This window comes from Orbicella faveolata, unplaced genomic scaffold (genome assembly GCF_042242905.1).
Source record: "Orbicella faveolata isolate gen_17 unplaced genomic scaffold, um_ofav_v1 contig_13, whole genome shotgun sequence".
Lineage (NCBI taxonomy): Eukaryota > Metazoa > Cnidaria > Anthozoa > Scleractinia > Merulinidae > Orbicella > Orbicella faveolata.
In genome coordinates, this window is record NW_028301540.1 from 12,216,199 (window position 1) to 12,230,016 (window position 13,818).

Consider the following 13,818-nt stretch of genomic DNA (forward strand, 5'->3'; position numbering starts at 1 on the left):
TGGTTTGGGGGAAGTTGTACCTGTCAGCATCTCTTGGAGCAATGTCAGCTCCGCGCCTGGCTACAACACCAAGAAAATACATAAAATTGTCGTGAGCTACAATACAAATTCCATCTAACATGGATTATTTCTAAAGGAAGGGGTGCTATATCTTCTCATAAGCTCGATTTGGTATTGTACTTCGTGATGTACAGAACATGCTCTTCCCCACATGGCGGTGCCATAGCAAATCTGTTCTTTAACCAGCAATCACACCTAGACACATGCATTCTGTTAGCGGTAAGCAGAGCAAAAACTTCATATTCCTTTATGCTCAATATTCTTACGAAAATCTCTGTAGTCTGTGTACGGAATTGATCTCCAAAAGGCTAACAAATTTGATGGATGATCACTACTCGTTCTCGAGGAATATTTTCCCATATGCATGGCAGAACAAAAACTGTCGACTGCGAGTGAATCAAGGCAAAAATCATTTAATCGACAGCAAGTGTCCTCACGAGGAAAGTAATATACACTATTAGTTTTTTTTCTTTTGTTTTTTTTTCTGTACAAGCCACTATAACCGGAATCTCTTTATCAAGGGACTTTCTAGGTCCTACAGAAACATATTTTAGCAAGATCCAAACAACGTTTATTGTCCCTCACGAACACATTTGTCATAATATTAGCTTGTTATTGCCATCGGTAACTAAGACTCTCAATCAATGACGTCATCGACACTTCATTTGCTCTTCAAAATCAGGGACTTTGACGTCATATGAGACAAGAAACATCTTGCTGTGGGTGAAAGCACTTATAAGCATCTCTCTCATAATTTTGCTTACTACACAGTTACACTGGTTTCAATAAAGTTTTTAAAATGCAAAAGATTACTTTTATATGATACAGATCAAATCGAGCCTTCCTAGATAAAAAAACCGACCCAACTAGTCCAGCATAACATCTGCCGATTCAAGATTACCTGATTGAAGAAACAATTAATGGCTTGAATGAACTTAACAGGAAATGGATTATTCTAAAGTAGAAAACAAGCTGATAACAACAACAGCAGCAACAAAGACTTTTTCCCTGCCTTTGGTTCACAACGATAAAAAGCAGTAACTGCAAACTTTTCCATTACTACATGAACTTTATACCATCCTCAAGATGGAAATAAGTGTAGTGTAGACTATAACAACATACTACAATTGCAAAATGAAACAGACACAATATAAATCATTGCTATTTGTTTAGCCACGTGTGATGTTTAGCAAACCTCAAATTATTAATATTTCTGGAAAATGAATTATTTTCATCCAACCCAGAAATTGGTCAAGGGTTTCTTTTGGGACATTGGCAATCCTCGCGTCCTTTGACACCTTTGTACAGCTCATAAATTCGGCAACGGTTAAGAATTGTTTTCATGTTGGCTTGGAAAAGCAGAGAAAGAAGGTTTCCTTTTTCTCCCAACTCATAAGTATTGTTAAATACCGGATTCCAAGCCTTTTCGGATATCGGCATTTTGTTTCGGACGGGCCTCTATTTTGCCCACGTCATTGTTACAGTATTAAGCACTGTTCTGGGGTTTAATCCGTCAGGCGTTTTGTGATGGTAACAGAAACACACGTTCATGGCGATAAAATTCGATCTCGCGTTTTGTAGACGGGTCGCTGTCTTCGCTGTATTTCTTCATTTGGTGTTAGGTGAGTTTGATTTTCTTGCCAAAGCCAGCTGAAGTACATATTTTTTGGTTAAAGCATCACAATGTAGCGGCGTATATAAATACTTTTCTGATTTGATTTGAGGTATATAGCCCAATCATGCTCGAAACATATTTGTTATAGTGTGTTTTCATCACTTTGGTTATGATAACGTCAGATCGATCTTACGTTACTTGCCAACTTCTATCTCAATGAGAAGACAGTAACGAATTTTACTTCCTATAGAGTGGTTGAGTGATTGAGTGGTTGAACTTTGATAGTTGCATTGATATATCAGAGAATAGCCTATCTAATTGCTTTTTCTAGAGGCAGTAACACCAGTTTACAAATGTAACATGACTTCTACTTTCTAATTCAGACATTTACAGGTAAAGAATAGCCAAACAGGTAAAAAGTAGCCACAAAAACACACTAGTGAAACATTTATTCTGGATATAGACTTTGAGGTTACGCAGATTCGATATAGACTTTGAGGTTACCCATATTTGATATTGCACATTATTTGAGCTTTCTAATAGTAAATAGGTGTCACTTATTTATAGCAAAAGGATATTGTATCATTGACGAGCTGACATGGTTGGCCATATATTGATTGCTTCTATTGCTGTTCGAATCAAGAAACAATTCATGGCTTGAATAAAGTTAACAAAGCTGATGCCAACAACAACTGCATATTTATTTGTGTCAAAGGAAAAAAAGTACTTTTTTCCTGCTTTTGTCTTAAAACGAGAAAAACGGGGCAAAGTGGGTAGTTGTGTATGCTTTCAACCATGTTACTTACTTGAGTTTTTGAACGGAAGCAAAAATCGAGCCATGGTTCAAAGAGGGGAGTAAAAGTAGCCCTGGATCCAGTCATTCAGGTTAGTTGCACGGGGGTATCACGTAGTCATTCAGCATTCAGTAAGACCAATTCCACGCTCAATCGTTGTTGAGTATGCGTATGGTACTGTCATTTTTATTCATTTCGGGAAGAAATAAAATGCTTTATTTTGCCCGATTGGCAGACGTTACCACAGTAGTCTTAGAATGGATCGGTGTTCAGTCAACCTTTTCAAGTACTTCACTAATCATCTGCATTAAGATTTCACAAAAGATCCAATATTTCATCACAACAGCTAATTTCGAAAAAAAAAAAACAAAAACAAAACAAAACAAAACAAAACAAAAAAACACACCCTCTAGGTAATAGACCATAACCATTACACAGAAAGACCTTAACACATTGTGAGTACATGTACATTATAGGTTGCCTGAAGACTAGACCAAGCCTGAAAATTACTTTTCTTTGCACCGGTGCAACCAATAACATATAAGGCATTAGTTCCCTAGCTCTTCTTTTGGTGACAAATTTGAAAGTTTTAGAGGAATGATGTAAGGTACTGTTCTCCATACATGTACTTATATCCATCTCTTTTGACTTAAAGTAAACTGAGTTGTGTTTTGAAATTTGTATCCCAAGCCTTAGATAATTGTCCCGGTGGCTGGCATGGATATGGCAACTCTTGTTACAAGTTTGTTCACCAGTCCTCGTCAATGCGAGGCCTCAACTGGGAAAGTGCTCGTAGAAATTGCCTTGATTCTGGTGGAGACCTTGTTAGTATAACAGACCAATCAGAAATGAGCTTCGTTTCTAACAAATCTTTAAATGTTTGGAATCAGCATTACTGGATTGGGCTCAATGATCGACGCAATGAAAGCCAATTTGTTTGGAGTGATGGTACACCCTACAATGCCTCAGTATATAGTAACTGGCATCCAATGGAACCAAATGATCAGGGTGGCGAGGACTGCGTTGAGTTGAAAAGGACACGTTGGAATGACGAAAGCTGCAAAAAGAAGTCTGGCTATATCTGCGAAAAACCCAAAGGTATTTTGAAACTATATATCATTCACAGTGCAGCATCTTGAACTTTAGTACAGTGGTACCTCGTAGATGCTCGAAAGTAAAATGTATTTTAGGTCAGAATGATTTCAAGGTAAGTTTACAGGGAAACGAAAGCAGGACTGTGGTTGGTTTATTTCAAGAAAGGAAAGCCAATTTGCTTGGAGTAATGGTAAATCTTTCCTGTCCTTCTTCTCCTCGCCATCGACGGGAGTATTACGAACTCACAATGTGACCAGCTCCCAGTTGGCTTGATAGCTCAGTTGGCAGAGCACTGCACCGGTATCGCAGAGGTCATGGGTTCGAATCCTGTTCAGGCCTGATTTTTTTTTTTTTTGTACAATTGCGATGATCAATCATATCTTCAAAGGAACGTATGTCGGTTTGAAGCAACCACATGGGGATCCAGAGCATTTGCTTTGAAGGAGATGTACAGTCACTCGACTATGACAACCTATACTGAGCGTTTTGCTAAAGGTGATTCCCTAGTAAAAGAACCCGCTATAAATTTCCCATGAAACTGTTGTTGTCACAGGACAAGGAGATATTAAAAACGTAGTAAAAAGAGGGGGTCACCGTGCTTGCTTTCACGCCACAATGCTGACAAATACGGTTATTTAGGTGACTTTTGGTAATCTCCGTACGCAACAAATAAGCTCGATTATTTTGCAATGCAGCGTGTTATATCACACAAAGTTTGACTTTCTTTGATTGTTTATTCACCTACGTCCCAGAAAAAATGTCTTCAAATACCCTGCATTTCTATCCTTTAAGGGAAACATATTTTGGGCATGCGCTGTTGGGCCCGTTATGTCTCCCTCTGTAGTATTTATTTCATTTGCCAAAAAAGTGGCCATAGATTTCTACTCATTTTTTCTCAGTTATTGAGGATATTGTTCTCATTGAAGTTATGAAATGAAAAGTGGGGGTCACCGTGCTCGTTTAAGAGAAAACGAGCATTTATTTTGCTATCGAGCTTAGTTTGAGGGAAACGTCTTAAGTTTTGTACGCGCACGCGCCTATGTACGCGCGCTAATGACGCGAAAATCGTGCTCAGTAGGGATGCACAATGCAATACTAAGGAACTGATAAATGTGATAAAGTCCTCATTTTTTTCTTCTTTCTACGATGCACTTTGTATCTTTTTTTTGTTAGGACCTCATAGGATTAACGTGACTACAGTGATACCATCAGTCACATCTGGTGAGTGAATTATTTTGCCTCAGTATCTATTTATTAACTTGAATAGAGTGGCCTATAGAAAAGTCTTTTTTTACAATATTTTTCTTATTAGTAAATATCAACTAAGTGCTTAGAACTGACAATCTTTGATTGAGCTGCGAAAAAGAGTATGGCGTGATTAACCTCAAATCACTAAGAATCTGAGCCCGATGTGTAAAATATGTGCTGTGTGATAGAAGTGTAAAACTTAGAAGTGCAAAGAATGCGTCTGTAGCGCAGGATTATGTAGCAGCTGCATGACTACTAAATACGAGCCAATCTATTCATTTAATCATTGTGTTTTTTCACTTTGCAATGTATAGATTTAGCGAAGCCCAGATATGGTGTCGTAGTTGTGGGTATAAAGTAATTGAACCAAGTATGATTTCCTTTTTTGTAATCTACATATAGTGCCACCTAGAATACTGAACCACGTTTCACCAACTTCCGTAATATGTGAAAAATACACGCTGTGTTGTCTTTGTTGCTACGCAACCAGTGATTCTCCAGTTACCTACGCGTGGACAAAGAATGGACAGGATCCAATTAATGACGACATCAAGGTCATAAACAACAACATGATTTTCGTCACTCCTGGCAGTGCGCAGGATTATGGGGTGTACGTGTGCAACGCTTCAAACAGCTTTGGTAGTACAACCTGCGAAATAACCTTAACTGAATACCGAAAGTCAGCAACTAAAGCAACTACCAAGGGAGAGGACAGTGAGTGCATTTTGCTTGATTGTCTGTTTGTTTATTTGTTTGTTTGCATTGTAATGCCATGGTACAAATACCTGGATAACCTTGGCTGGCCACTGGTTGTTGATGTATGGTGGATGCAGCACGTGACACACAATGCCAGACAAAGTAGCGGCTTCTAATAACCTCCCATGACAGCCGTCATAAGGCTGATAAGTTTTCAATACATTTTCCTTTTATCAAGTGACCCCAATTTTTTTTTCCACCCTTCAATGGGGTTTAATCAGCCGTGTTAAATAATTTCAATTTTCCCTCTCTTTTCTTCAAGAGGAAAAAACTTTTCCCCAGAACATTCGTGATCTGTGGCAAACCTGCGAAACTCATGACAAAACTCTTTATGTTTTTCTCTTTCCTTTTTCTAAACGTCTAACAGGTTTTTCCAATATCTACCGTATTATTGTCATCGCTTTGTCCTGCCTTGTTTTGGTGCTGCTTATTGCAGTTAGCCTGCTGACATGGCGCCTTAGACGAGCTGTGAATAACAAGAGAGAAAAGACGCCACGGAGGGACACCTCTGATGAAGTCAAGCAGCATGACTCAACACGTGACCAGTATGTACCAGAAGAACTTTCATATATGGAACTCAAACCTATACCTTTGGAAGAGCGGCCACACGCAACTCAAAATTATCAGTCACTACAGGACGCAGTAACGTCCTCTACATATTACAATGCGGGATTTAAATGTGGAAATAATAATCAAGAAGACGAAATTTACTATGAAATAGGAAATGCCCAATGCTAATTTTTTCATTTCCCACAGTTAGATAACGATACCTCAACTGATCACGTAATCACCTATGCGAATACAATTAGAATTGTCATTCGCCATGAAAGCCACAGCGTGTAGTCATAGAACTAGAGGTTTTAGTGTAACAGTGGGTGTTGGCGATGAAAAGCCGTCAAAGTAATGTACGAAGAGAGTGAGGTCAGTGGAGGAGAAGTGTAAGCAATGTGAAGAGTGTTGATATTAATATAGAGTTGGAAGAACATTTCGACTCAGAGGTCCGACATTTTGCCTCAACGCGCAAGGAACATTTATTTCACGCCTACATCCTTTTGTTTTCCGTGTACATTGTCAATTGTTTGGGGAAAAAATATTATAGTGATTACAGCCTGGCTCGTTTTGGATGGTCCGAGCGACCAACAGAAACAGGGCTTGTAGGCCATGTGGTTTTGTAGAATTCTTTTGTAGAATTTTTTCATGCGGATGTTGAGGAACAAATGGGCTGAGAAAAAGAATGAAAAATTAACAAATGCGTGGAGTGAACTAGCACTGCAGAAACGGGAAACTTAAAACGCTTCGGTAGAAAATGGGTGAAAAAGAGGAAAAGCCAAAGGGGCTGTTCCAGAGAATAACCATTTATTACAATGGCATGATAAACTAGATGTGTTACAAGAATAAGAAATCAGTAAAATTTGCAACACTTATTATATAAATCTCACTGATTCAATACCGAATACAATGTAATGACTGCATTAATAGAATTCCCAAAATGTGTCATTGGCTCTCAGTCTTGCAGATTTAAAAAAAAATATGTAGACACAAAGCATGGGTCGTTAAGTTGAGCATTTGAAATGTTTAAATAAACCTTATGCGCAACACACGCTAAACATAACCGGAAACATAAGAGGCGACTCATTTACGTCATACCTATAATCCTGGCTTTCCCCTCGTGCGTTGGTCGTTTCCGCTAAAATTTTGCCCCCAGCAGGTCCACCTGGCAAAGAAAAATTTAAAATCAATCTAAATATGAATTGTTTTAGGATAGTTTTGGCCTCAACCTGATCGAATGAAAGAATCTAAAACCAGGCCGTTTTGACATGGACAACTACACGCAATCGTGAACAAAAAGTCGTTGGGACATTTACACGATGCAACGAATTATCTGTGTTTTACAACTGAAGTTTGGAAAAAAGCACTGCTATCCTTAAAAAAACGCGTTGAGCAGCCAATAAAAATTAAGCACTTCATGCCAGTTAGCTAATAATAATTACCTAGCCTATGTTAGCCGATCAAAACCAAGGAACATTTCACAAGTGAACAGGCTGAAAGGTCCAGATGCATATCAAACATGGATGAAATTAACTGGTCCAATGACTTTTATTCAGATAGAAGAATCGCATGTGCTCTTGCATTTAAATCTTTGATTCCTGAGTTTCTTGCATTTTGTTATTGACACTATTAATTGGTAATTCAGGGGTAATCGTGCTCGTAATTTCAAATCAGCCTCACGCTACGCACTCAGCCAATTTGAAATCACTTAATTGCCTGATTACTCCCTGAATTGTACTCCACTCAGTCCTATTACCATTACTTATTACATGGCATAATACCATCATTTTAAAAAGAATAGCTTGTTTCATAATCATTACTTTATTTCTTATGTGGTAGTCTATTGAATACAGCATACAGTTCGACTGGCTTGTTTGCTCTAATCCGCTGTTTATAATTTCATACATTTGTATGGTTTTGAATCTAGAGTCCACAGACCAGTATGCTGTAAAATATCGATTACATCTCAAATTAGATGTCATTGTGAAGGATGTCAATCATGTGTGAATGCTTGAGTGATTTGTGTTATTTTCAGAATAAATTATTACAAACACTGTTAAAAATAATCAGCCAATTTTTGCCCCACAATAATAACAAATTTTTTCATTATCAATTAAATGACCTTGTTGTATTTTTGCAATTGCAGTACGTGATATGGGTAGATTCTTGAAAGGTTTCTTCAGTATTACTTGTCCATCCTTGATCCATTTAAGTGTTTCATTTACTGTCATTGAGAAATGTAGATTTTTGTATGTTGGGAAGGCAGTAATTACAGGTGATATTGTCTAAGTATTGATTTCATAGCCTTAGCTATAGATAAATTATAGTTTTTGGTGTTTAGAAATATTTATTTGACAGAATTGATATTTCCAACATAGAAGAATTTTTTTTTCCATTTGATTATACACTGTATCTTTTAGTCTTTTATTTTAGAATTATAAATTAGTGTGCAACCATACTGCAGCATTGCCAAATAAAATATTCATCTCAAACAGTAATAAATAATTGATACAGCAAAGGTTTAACTTAAGTTCAATGAAGCTCGTTGTTTGTTGGTAGAAACTGTTGCTATGAAATTATATGCTTTCCTATAGTTAGATGAAACAAATCTCCACGATCAGACACTATGGGCGACTTTTCAAACGACTGCAACATAACCAGAAAAGCCTTTGAAACTGCAGCAAAGAAAACATTAGATGTTTTGGATTTAAACAGGAAAAGCATTGAACAGATTCCAAGTGGATTGCATCAACTCAAACTCTCCAGTCTGAAATACCTCTATCTTGAAGGCAACAGGATTTCATCTCTACCTGAAGATTTCTTTGTTTGTGTAGCCAGTTTAGAATGGTTCGATCTCAGGAACAACAGACTTTGTGAAATCCCTAAAAACATTGGAGAGCACAAGAATTTAAAGACACTGCTGCTAGGGAGAAATCAGCTCACATTTTTACCTGCGGAAATAGGATTGTTGAAAACCTTGACAGGACTGAACTTATCTGATAATCTGCTGGAAGAGCCTCCACAATCTGTAATTGCTGAAGGTGTTTACGCCATCAAAGCGTATCTGCTGATAAAGCTTGGGTTGAACCCTGAGGAAGTTTACAGCGAAGACTCTGAATCAGAGCACCAAAGTATAGAAAGTGGAGAAAATGTCTCAGGAGATGGCGATGAAATGAGTAGAGATAGTGGCAGCATAAATGATAAAGGAAAAGAGAGAAATGAAGGAGATGCGTTAAATTACCACAACAATTTCACTAAAGTTGACCTTCACACAACAGAATCTGTTCACCCCAAAGTCGTCGCCATGTCGTATTATGGAGCACTGCTGGGTGACATTCCAAATTCATACATTTTTAAGCCCTGGAAAACTGGAGTATTCTTTAAAAAGGAGGAGAGAGAGAATAAGCTATCGGCTCGAAACCTAACTTCAGAACAACATTATGACAAAAGACAGTGAAATAAGCATTTCCGAACTTGATGAAAGAAACTGAACGATATTCACCGAAAATTTGAAAAGCCAGCTAGAGCATGTTGAGCTCTTTTAGCTCCGTCTTCGCAATAATTGACATGCCGAAATTTTTTAAGCATTCCTCGTGTGGACCAACGTTACATTATTTGTGTTTTTACTGCTGTAACATCAGATGAATGTAATTTGAAATTGCAACATTCTAAATTCAACAGAAACATTGTTAGTTTGTCAGCAAACAATAAAAGACTCCAGAAAGAAAGCAAGCATTTAAATTTGTTAATTAAATAAACAGTGATAGTTTGATAATTCTTGAGAGACTCTGTCTGATTTGCAAATATAATTTATATGCTTGTAAGTTTTCAAGGAGTGGTATTAATGCAGTTTGACTGAGGAATTTTTTATTACTCTTTTCCATGCAGTTGCAAAACCTGGTCTGTCAAGAAAAGTGGCAATGCAAAAGTACATCTATTAAATATTGTGTTATTGTCTTTTTTATCTGCGAACTTGAACTTGGAAATGACCATGGACCAGTCAAAATATTGTTTGTTTTTATTGCTGATTCTTATAAAATAATAAATGTCTTAAAGAAATGAACTGAACATATTTATTGGCTAGCTGATAAATTGATTGATTGATTTATATTGATTATTTGTAAATTTAGTGATGGTTGATTGATTGTTGGACTGGGCTGACTGGCTTGCTGATTGCTTTATTACACTGTAATAAATTGATTGATCTGACGAATACCACTAGAGGTCGAGATCTAGATGTTATGACCATTTGAAAACTCGAGAATTCAGTACTTTCGTTTACAAGCGAGAAGTGTTTGCCCTCCAGTGAAATATTCCATAATTAAGCGCAATTCAGTAATAACAAAAAGAAGTCGGATTCTTATACTTATTGGAAGTAGAATATGTGAGGATAAATTAACAAGGATGGTAAGTTTCGGACTTGCAAAGTGCAAGGAAAGAATTTTACGGCAGTTTGAAAACTTGGAAAACTATAAGGATTTGGATGAAAGATCACTGGAGCGTGACCGGGTGGCAAAGCGTCGTCCTTCCATACAAATCCTTCTAATTACTGGCCTCCGTAACTAATTCTGCGTAAACGATACGAGTCTGAAAATCTGCATGGCAACATATTATTTTAAGCCGCTATTTTCATTTGTGGGAAAATTATTTGTTAAAACCGGCTGAATCATTGTTTACGAAAAGGAGGTCACGTGACGAACTGTTGCAAATGGCCTATTCAGTATATCCTTGTTGTTATGTTTCTGGCATCTTGAGAAGCAAGCAAGAAAAATGAAACAGCACCATCGAGTCATCTTCGCAGACGGTTTTGCGAGAATCAGAACAGGCTGATTTGTAAGAGGCCATTAACTGCAGAGCTTCTTCTTTCCTGTTTAACTCCTCTAAACAAGCCACTTGCACATAATATGCAAACACCAAAGCTGGCGCTCGTACAAACCCATTCTGTTGCACATGATGACCAAGGTTTCCGTCCAAGGTGATCTCTTCGCTCGTGTCATATTCCAAACACTCGAGCATCTCTGAAGACGCGCTTTCTTGTACCCCTCGTTTAGCGAACGAAATGGCCTCGTCGAAACGGTCGTTTCTGTACAAAAACATGCTTAACTCGACATGATGGCTAGCTTTGTCTGGCTGAAGATCTACAGACTTCTTCAGCATTGTTTCTGCATGCGATAGGTGCTCTTTATTTACAGTCAACCCGTCATCTGAATCCCCGTATGCTTGAACGTGGTACCGGCACCCAGCATTGTGACAAAGGTGAGCACCCAGTTCGTTGCTGCCTGTGGCATCGTGCAGAGCTGAGAGAATTTCGTCATCTAAAAAGCCAAGAATTCTCATAGAAACCAAGCGAGCTGCGGCATGTCTGTCATCGCCGCGTGCAGAACAACTGACAAGATAATTGCAGAGTAATTCTAGCGCGTTTGTACACTTTCCCACAGTTTTCAAAATGGCCACAACGCACTGGATGTAGTTCAAACCTTTCTGCGCCGTTTCTGGCTCACCATTCAACAACGACAAGGCCAGGTTATAAAAGTGAAATTTCAGCAAGTCTTTCAATTCGCCTTCCTTTTCTGGAGAGCCATCGTGTTCTCTAAGGAGTGCGATCAGCTTGTTGCACCCCTTCTCTCTGGGTCCTGCACTCATCACTAACTCCAGGCGTTCCATGATTTTTGATGAGTTGGTAAAGCTTAGGATAGGACTTGAAATAACCTTCATCAGTTCGTTAGACATAGCCTCGCAAGAATCCTTGGGAACCGTTTGCAGGAGATTCCCTTGTCTCAAGAAGTAGTTGGGGAGCAAGTGGCCACGCAAGCATTCAGCAAGCTTGTTCAATGCCATAAGGACGCAGTTTCCAAGATTTGAGCTTCTCCAGACACTAGTTTCTGCGTCCTCCAATAACCAAAAGAAGCTGCATTTGATGTAGTAGGAAGGTATGACATTGCATTTGAGGTCTTTGATGAGGCTTTTGACTAGCAGGTAGCACTGTCTTTGCACTGGGGTGAGACTGCGAGCTAGCAATATTTCAGATAAGGAAAACGACAGCCTCCATTCGAGGTGTGAGGTTGCACTTTCTGTAATAACAACAAGGTTTTGCACCCATGAACAAAGAAATCAATGAGAATTAAAAAAAACAATTGTTCCGCTGGCTTTCATAAGGTGAGGTGTATGACTGTTAGAATGCCTTTTCTACCAACAGGCCCAAAGGGCGAGAGTCCTTGGGTTAATTATTACCTCCCTCCCTCTTTAAATCATCGTGTACTTACAGCTTTAGTTTGACATGGATAAGGGGATTGCCCGTTTCTAGAGGTACTCCTCAACCTCTCCTAGGCGCGCATTTCACTCGATGTCCCGTTTTCCTTACGCCATGCCCCATCTCTGGAATGGAGGCATACCATTCACCAGAAGACGAAACAATAACAGCGTAGGCTGCTTATAATTAAAAGAAAATTACAATTTAAATGTTGAATGTTACCTGCAAATCCCTTCGCAACTGCAGCGCAACCCTGTTGAATTATTCCGTGAATGGTTTCTGGAGTTGGCCAGTGTCGCTTTCGATTCACCCATTCCCTTGCAGCGGACGGCCATTGCGGGCAGCGAAAGGCGAAGACTAGATCAACAGATTTCATGATGCCAAATGAACTCTTATGTTGAATGTGTTCTGAGGCTATGAACTGCGACGGTCCGGCCTCTTGTGTCTTGCTTAAGTGCTTTCCAAATAACCCACTAAACTTGGAGCTTGAAATGTAAACAACATCTCTTCCCTCGCCGCTTTCCAGTATCTCGTCAGGTAGTTTTGATTTGCAAGAGTTATTCACCCGAAGTTTTATGTAGCCTGGGGTTTCCGTATCCTCGATGTAGGCGATAATTTCACTTGAGATAACATCTTTGCCGGATTCTTCGGTTTCTTCAACTTTTGAATCCCAAATCACGACTTTCTGCGGTATAAGCATGACATCAAGATCGGCTTCGTAGTTCAGCCAACTACTTCCGGTTTCGTCAGCCGCTTTTAAACTTGGTAAATACAATTTCTCCGCCAAACTTCCGCTTTGTATATTGGTAAAACTCGATTCCCAGGGAAATATCTTGCGAAGGGCATCCTCTGTAACTCGAAAGTCCAGCGTTCCGAAGTTTGGACTATGCCATTCCGAGAAAGTTGCCAATTGACAAAGAAGGCCAAAAAGATCTGTGTCAATTTCATTTGCCATTACTTTCGACTATGATGTGAAATATTATCTTATCTCCTTTTAAGCTCTGTCTTTAAAACGGGTCATTACAGACTTTCGTAGATACTTCCAAACGCTTTGACAAACATTTACAAAACCGCAACATTCAGCTCCGGTCAACACGAATTTAACATTCGGCTGGTGAGCTAGTGGTCAGTCCCTATCGCGATCTAACCATGATGCCATTGGTTCCTCAATCAGTTTGGCCCATATGATTTATCACGCATATTGGTCGATTAGGGCTTAAGCTGGGTCAGTATTGGCCCATTGTGACCCATATTGGCCAATAACAACCCAACGTGAGCTATATTTGCCGATATTGGCCCAGGATAACCAACAACCCAGCGGCCTCAGCGTAGTATCAGGCGATATTCGGCGCGATTTCCCGGGACAATTGTCAAATACAGTATGTCAAAATATACATCCCTGGGAACTACTATTGGCCAATTTACCAATCTTTGAAGAAACATAGATACAG

At 38.9% G+C, this 13,818-nt stretch overlaps 3 protein-coding genes across 3 annotated transcripts; 2 read left to right on the forward strand and 1 right to left on the reverse strand.

The window, feature by feature from the left end:
- Window positions 1–1,563: 1,563 nt before the first annotated feature.
- On the forward strand, window positions 1,564–7,065 carry LOC110064775 (uncharacterized). Its single transcript, XM_089285846.1, has 5 exons — window positions 1,564–1,682; window positions 3,160–3,567; window positions 4,738–4,785; window positions 5,215–5,526; window positions 5,936–7,065. The coding sequence occupies exons 1-5, from the start codon at window positions 1,610–1,612 to the stop codon at window positions 6,304–6,306; spliced, it is 1,212 nt and encodes a 403-aa protein (XP_089141972.1). The 5' UTR covers window positions 1,564–1,609; the 3' UTR covers window positions 6,307–7,065.
- Window positions 7,066–8,736: 1,671 nt separating this feature from the next.
- On the forward strand, window positions 8,737–9,845 carry LOC110064776 (uncharacterized). Its single transcript, XM_089285825.1, has one exon. It carries the CDS (start codon window positions 8,744–8,746, stop codon window positions 9,572–9,574), a length of 831 nt encoding a protein of 276 aa, XP_089141951.1. The 5' UTR covers window positions 8,737–8,743; the 3' UTR covers window positions 9,575–9,845.
- A 272-nt stretch (window positions 9,846–10,117) lies between these two features.
- On the reverse strand, window positions 10,118–13,779 carry LOC110064773 (uncharacterized). The gene is made up of 2 exons (XM_020771874.2): window positions 12,590–13,779; window positions 10,118–12,188 (listed from the first exon to the last, which is right to left on the reverse strand). Exons 1-2 carry the CDS (start codon window positions 13,320–13,322, stop codon window positions 10,852–10,854), a joined length of 2,070 nt encoding a protein of 689 aa, XP_020627533.2. The 5' UTR covers window positions 13,323–13,779; the 3' UTR covers window positions 10,118–10,851.
- Window positions 13,780–13,818: the final 39 nt, after the last annotated feature.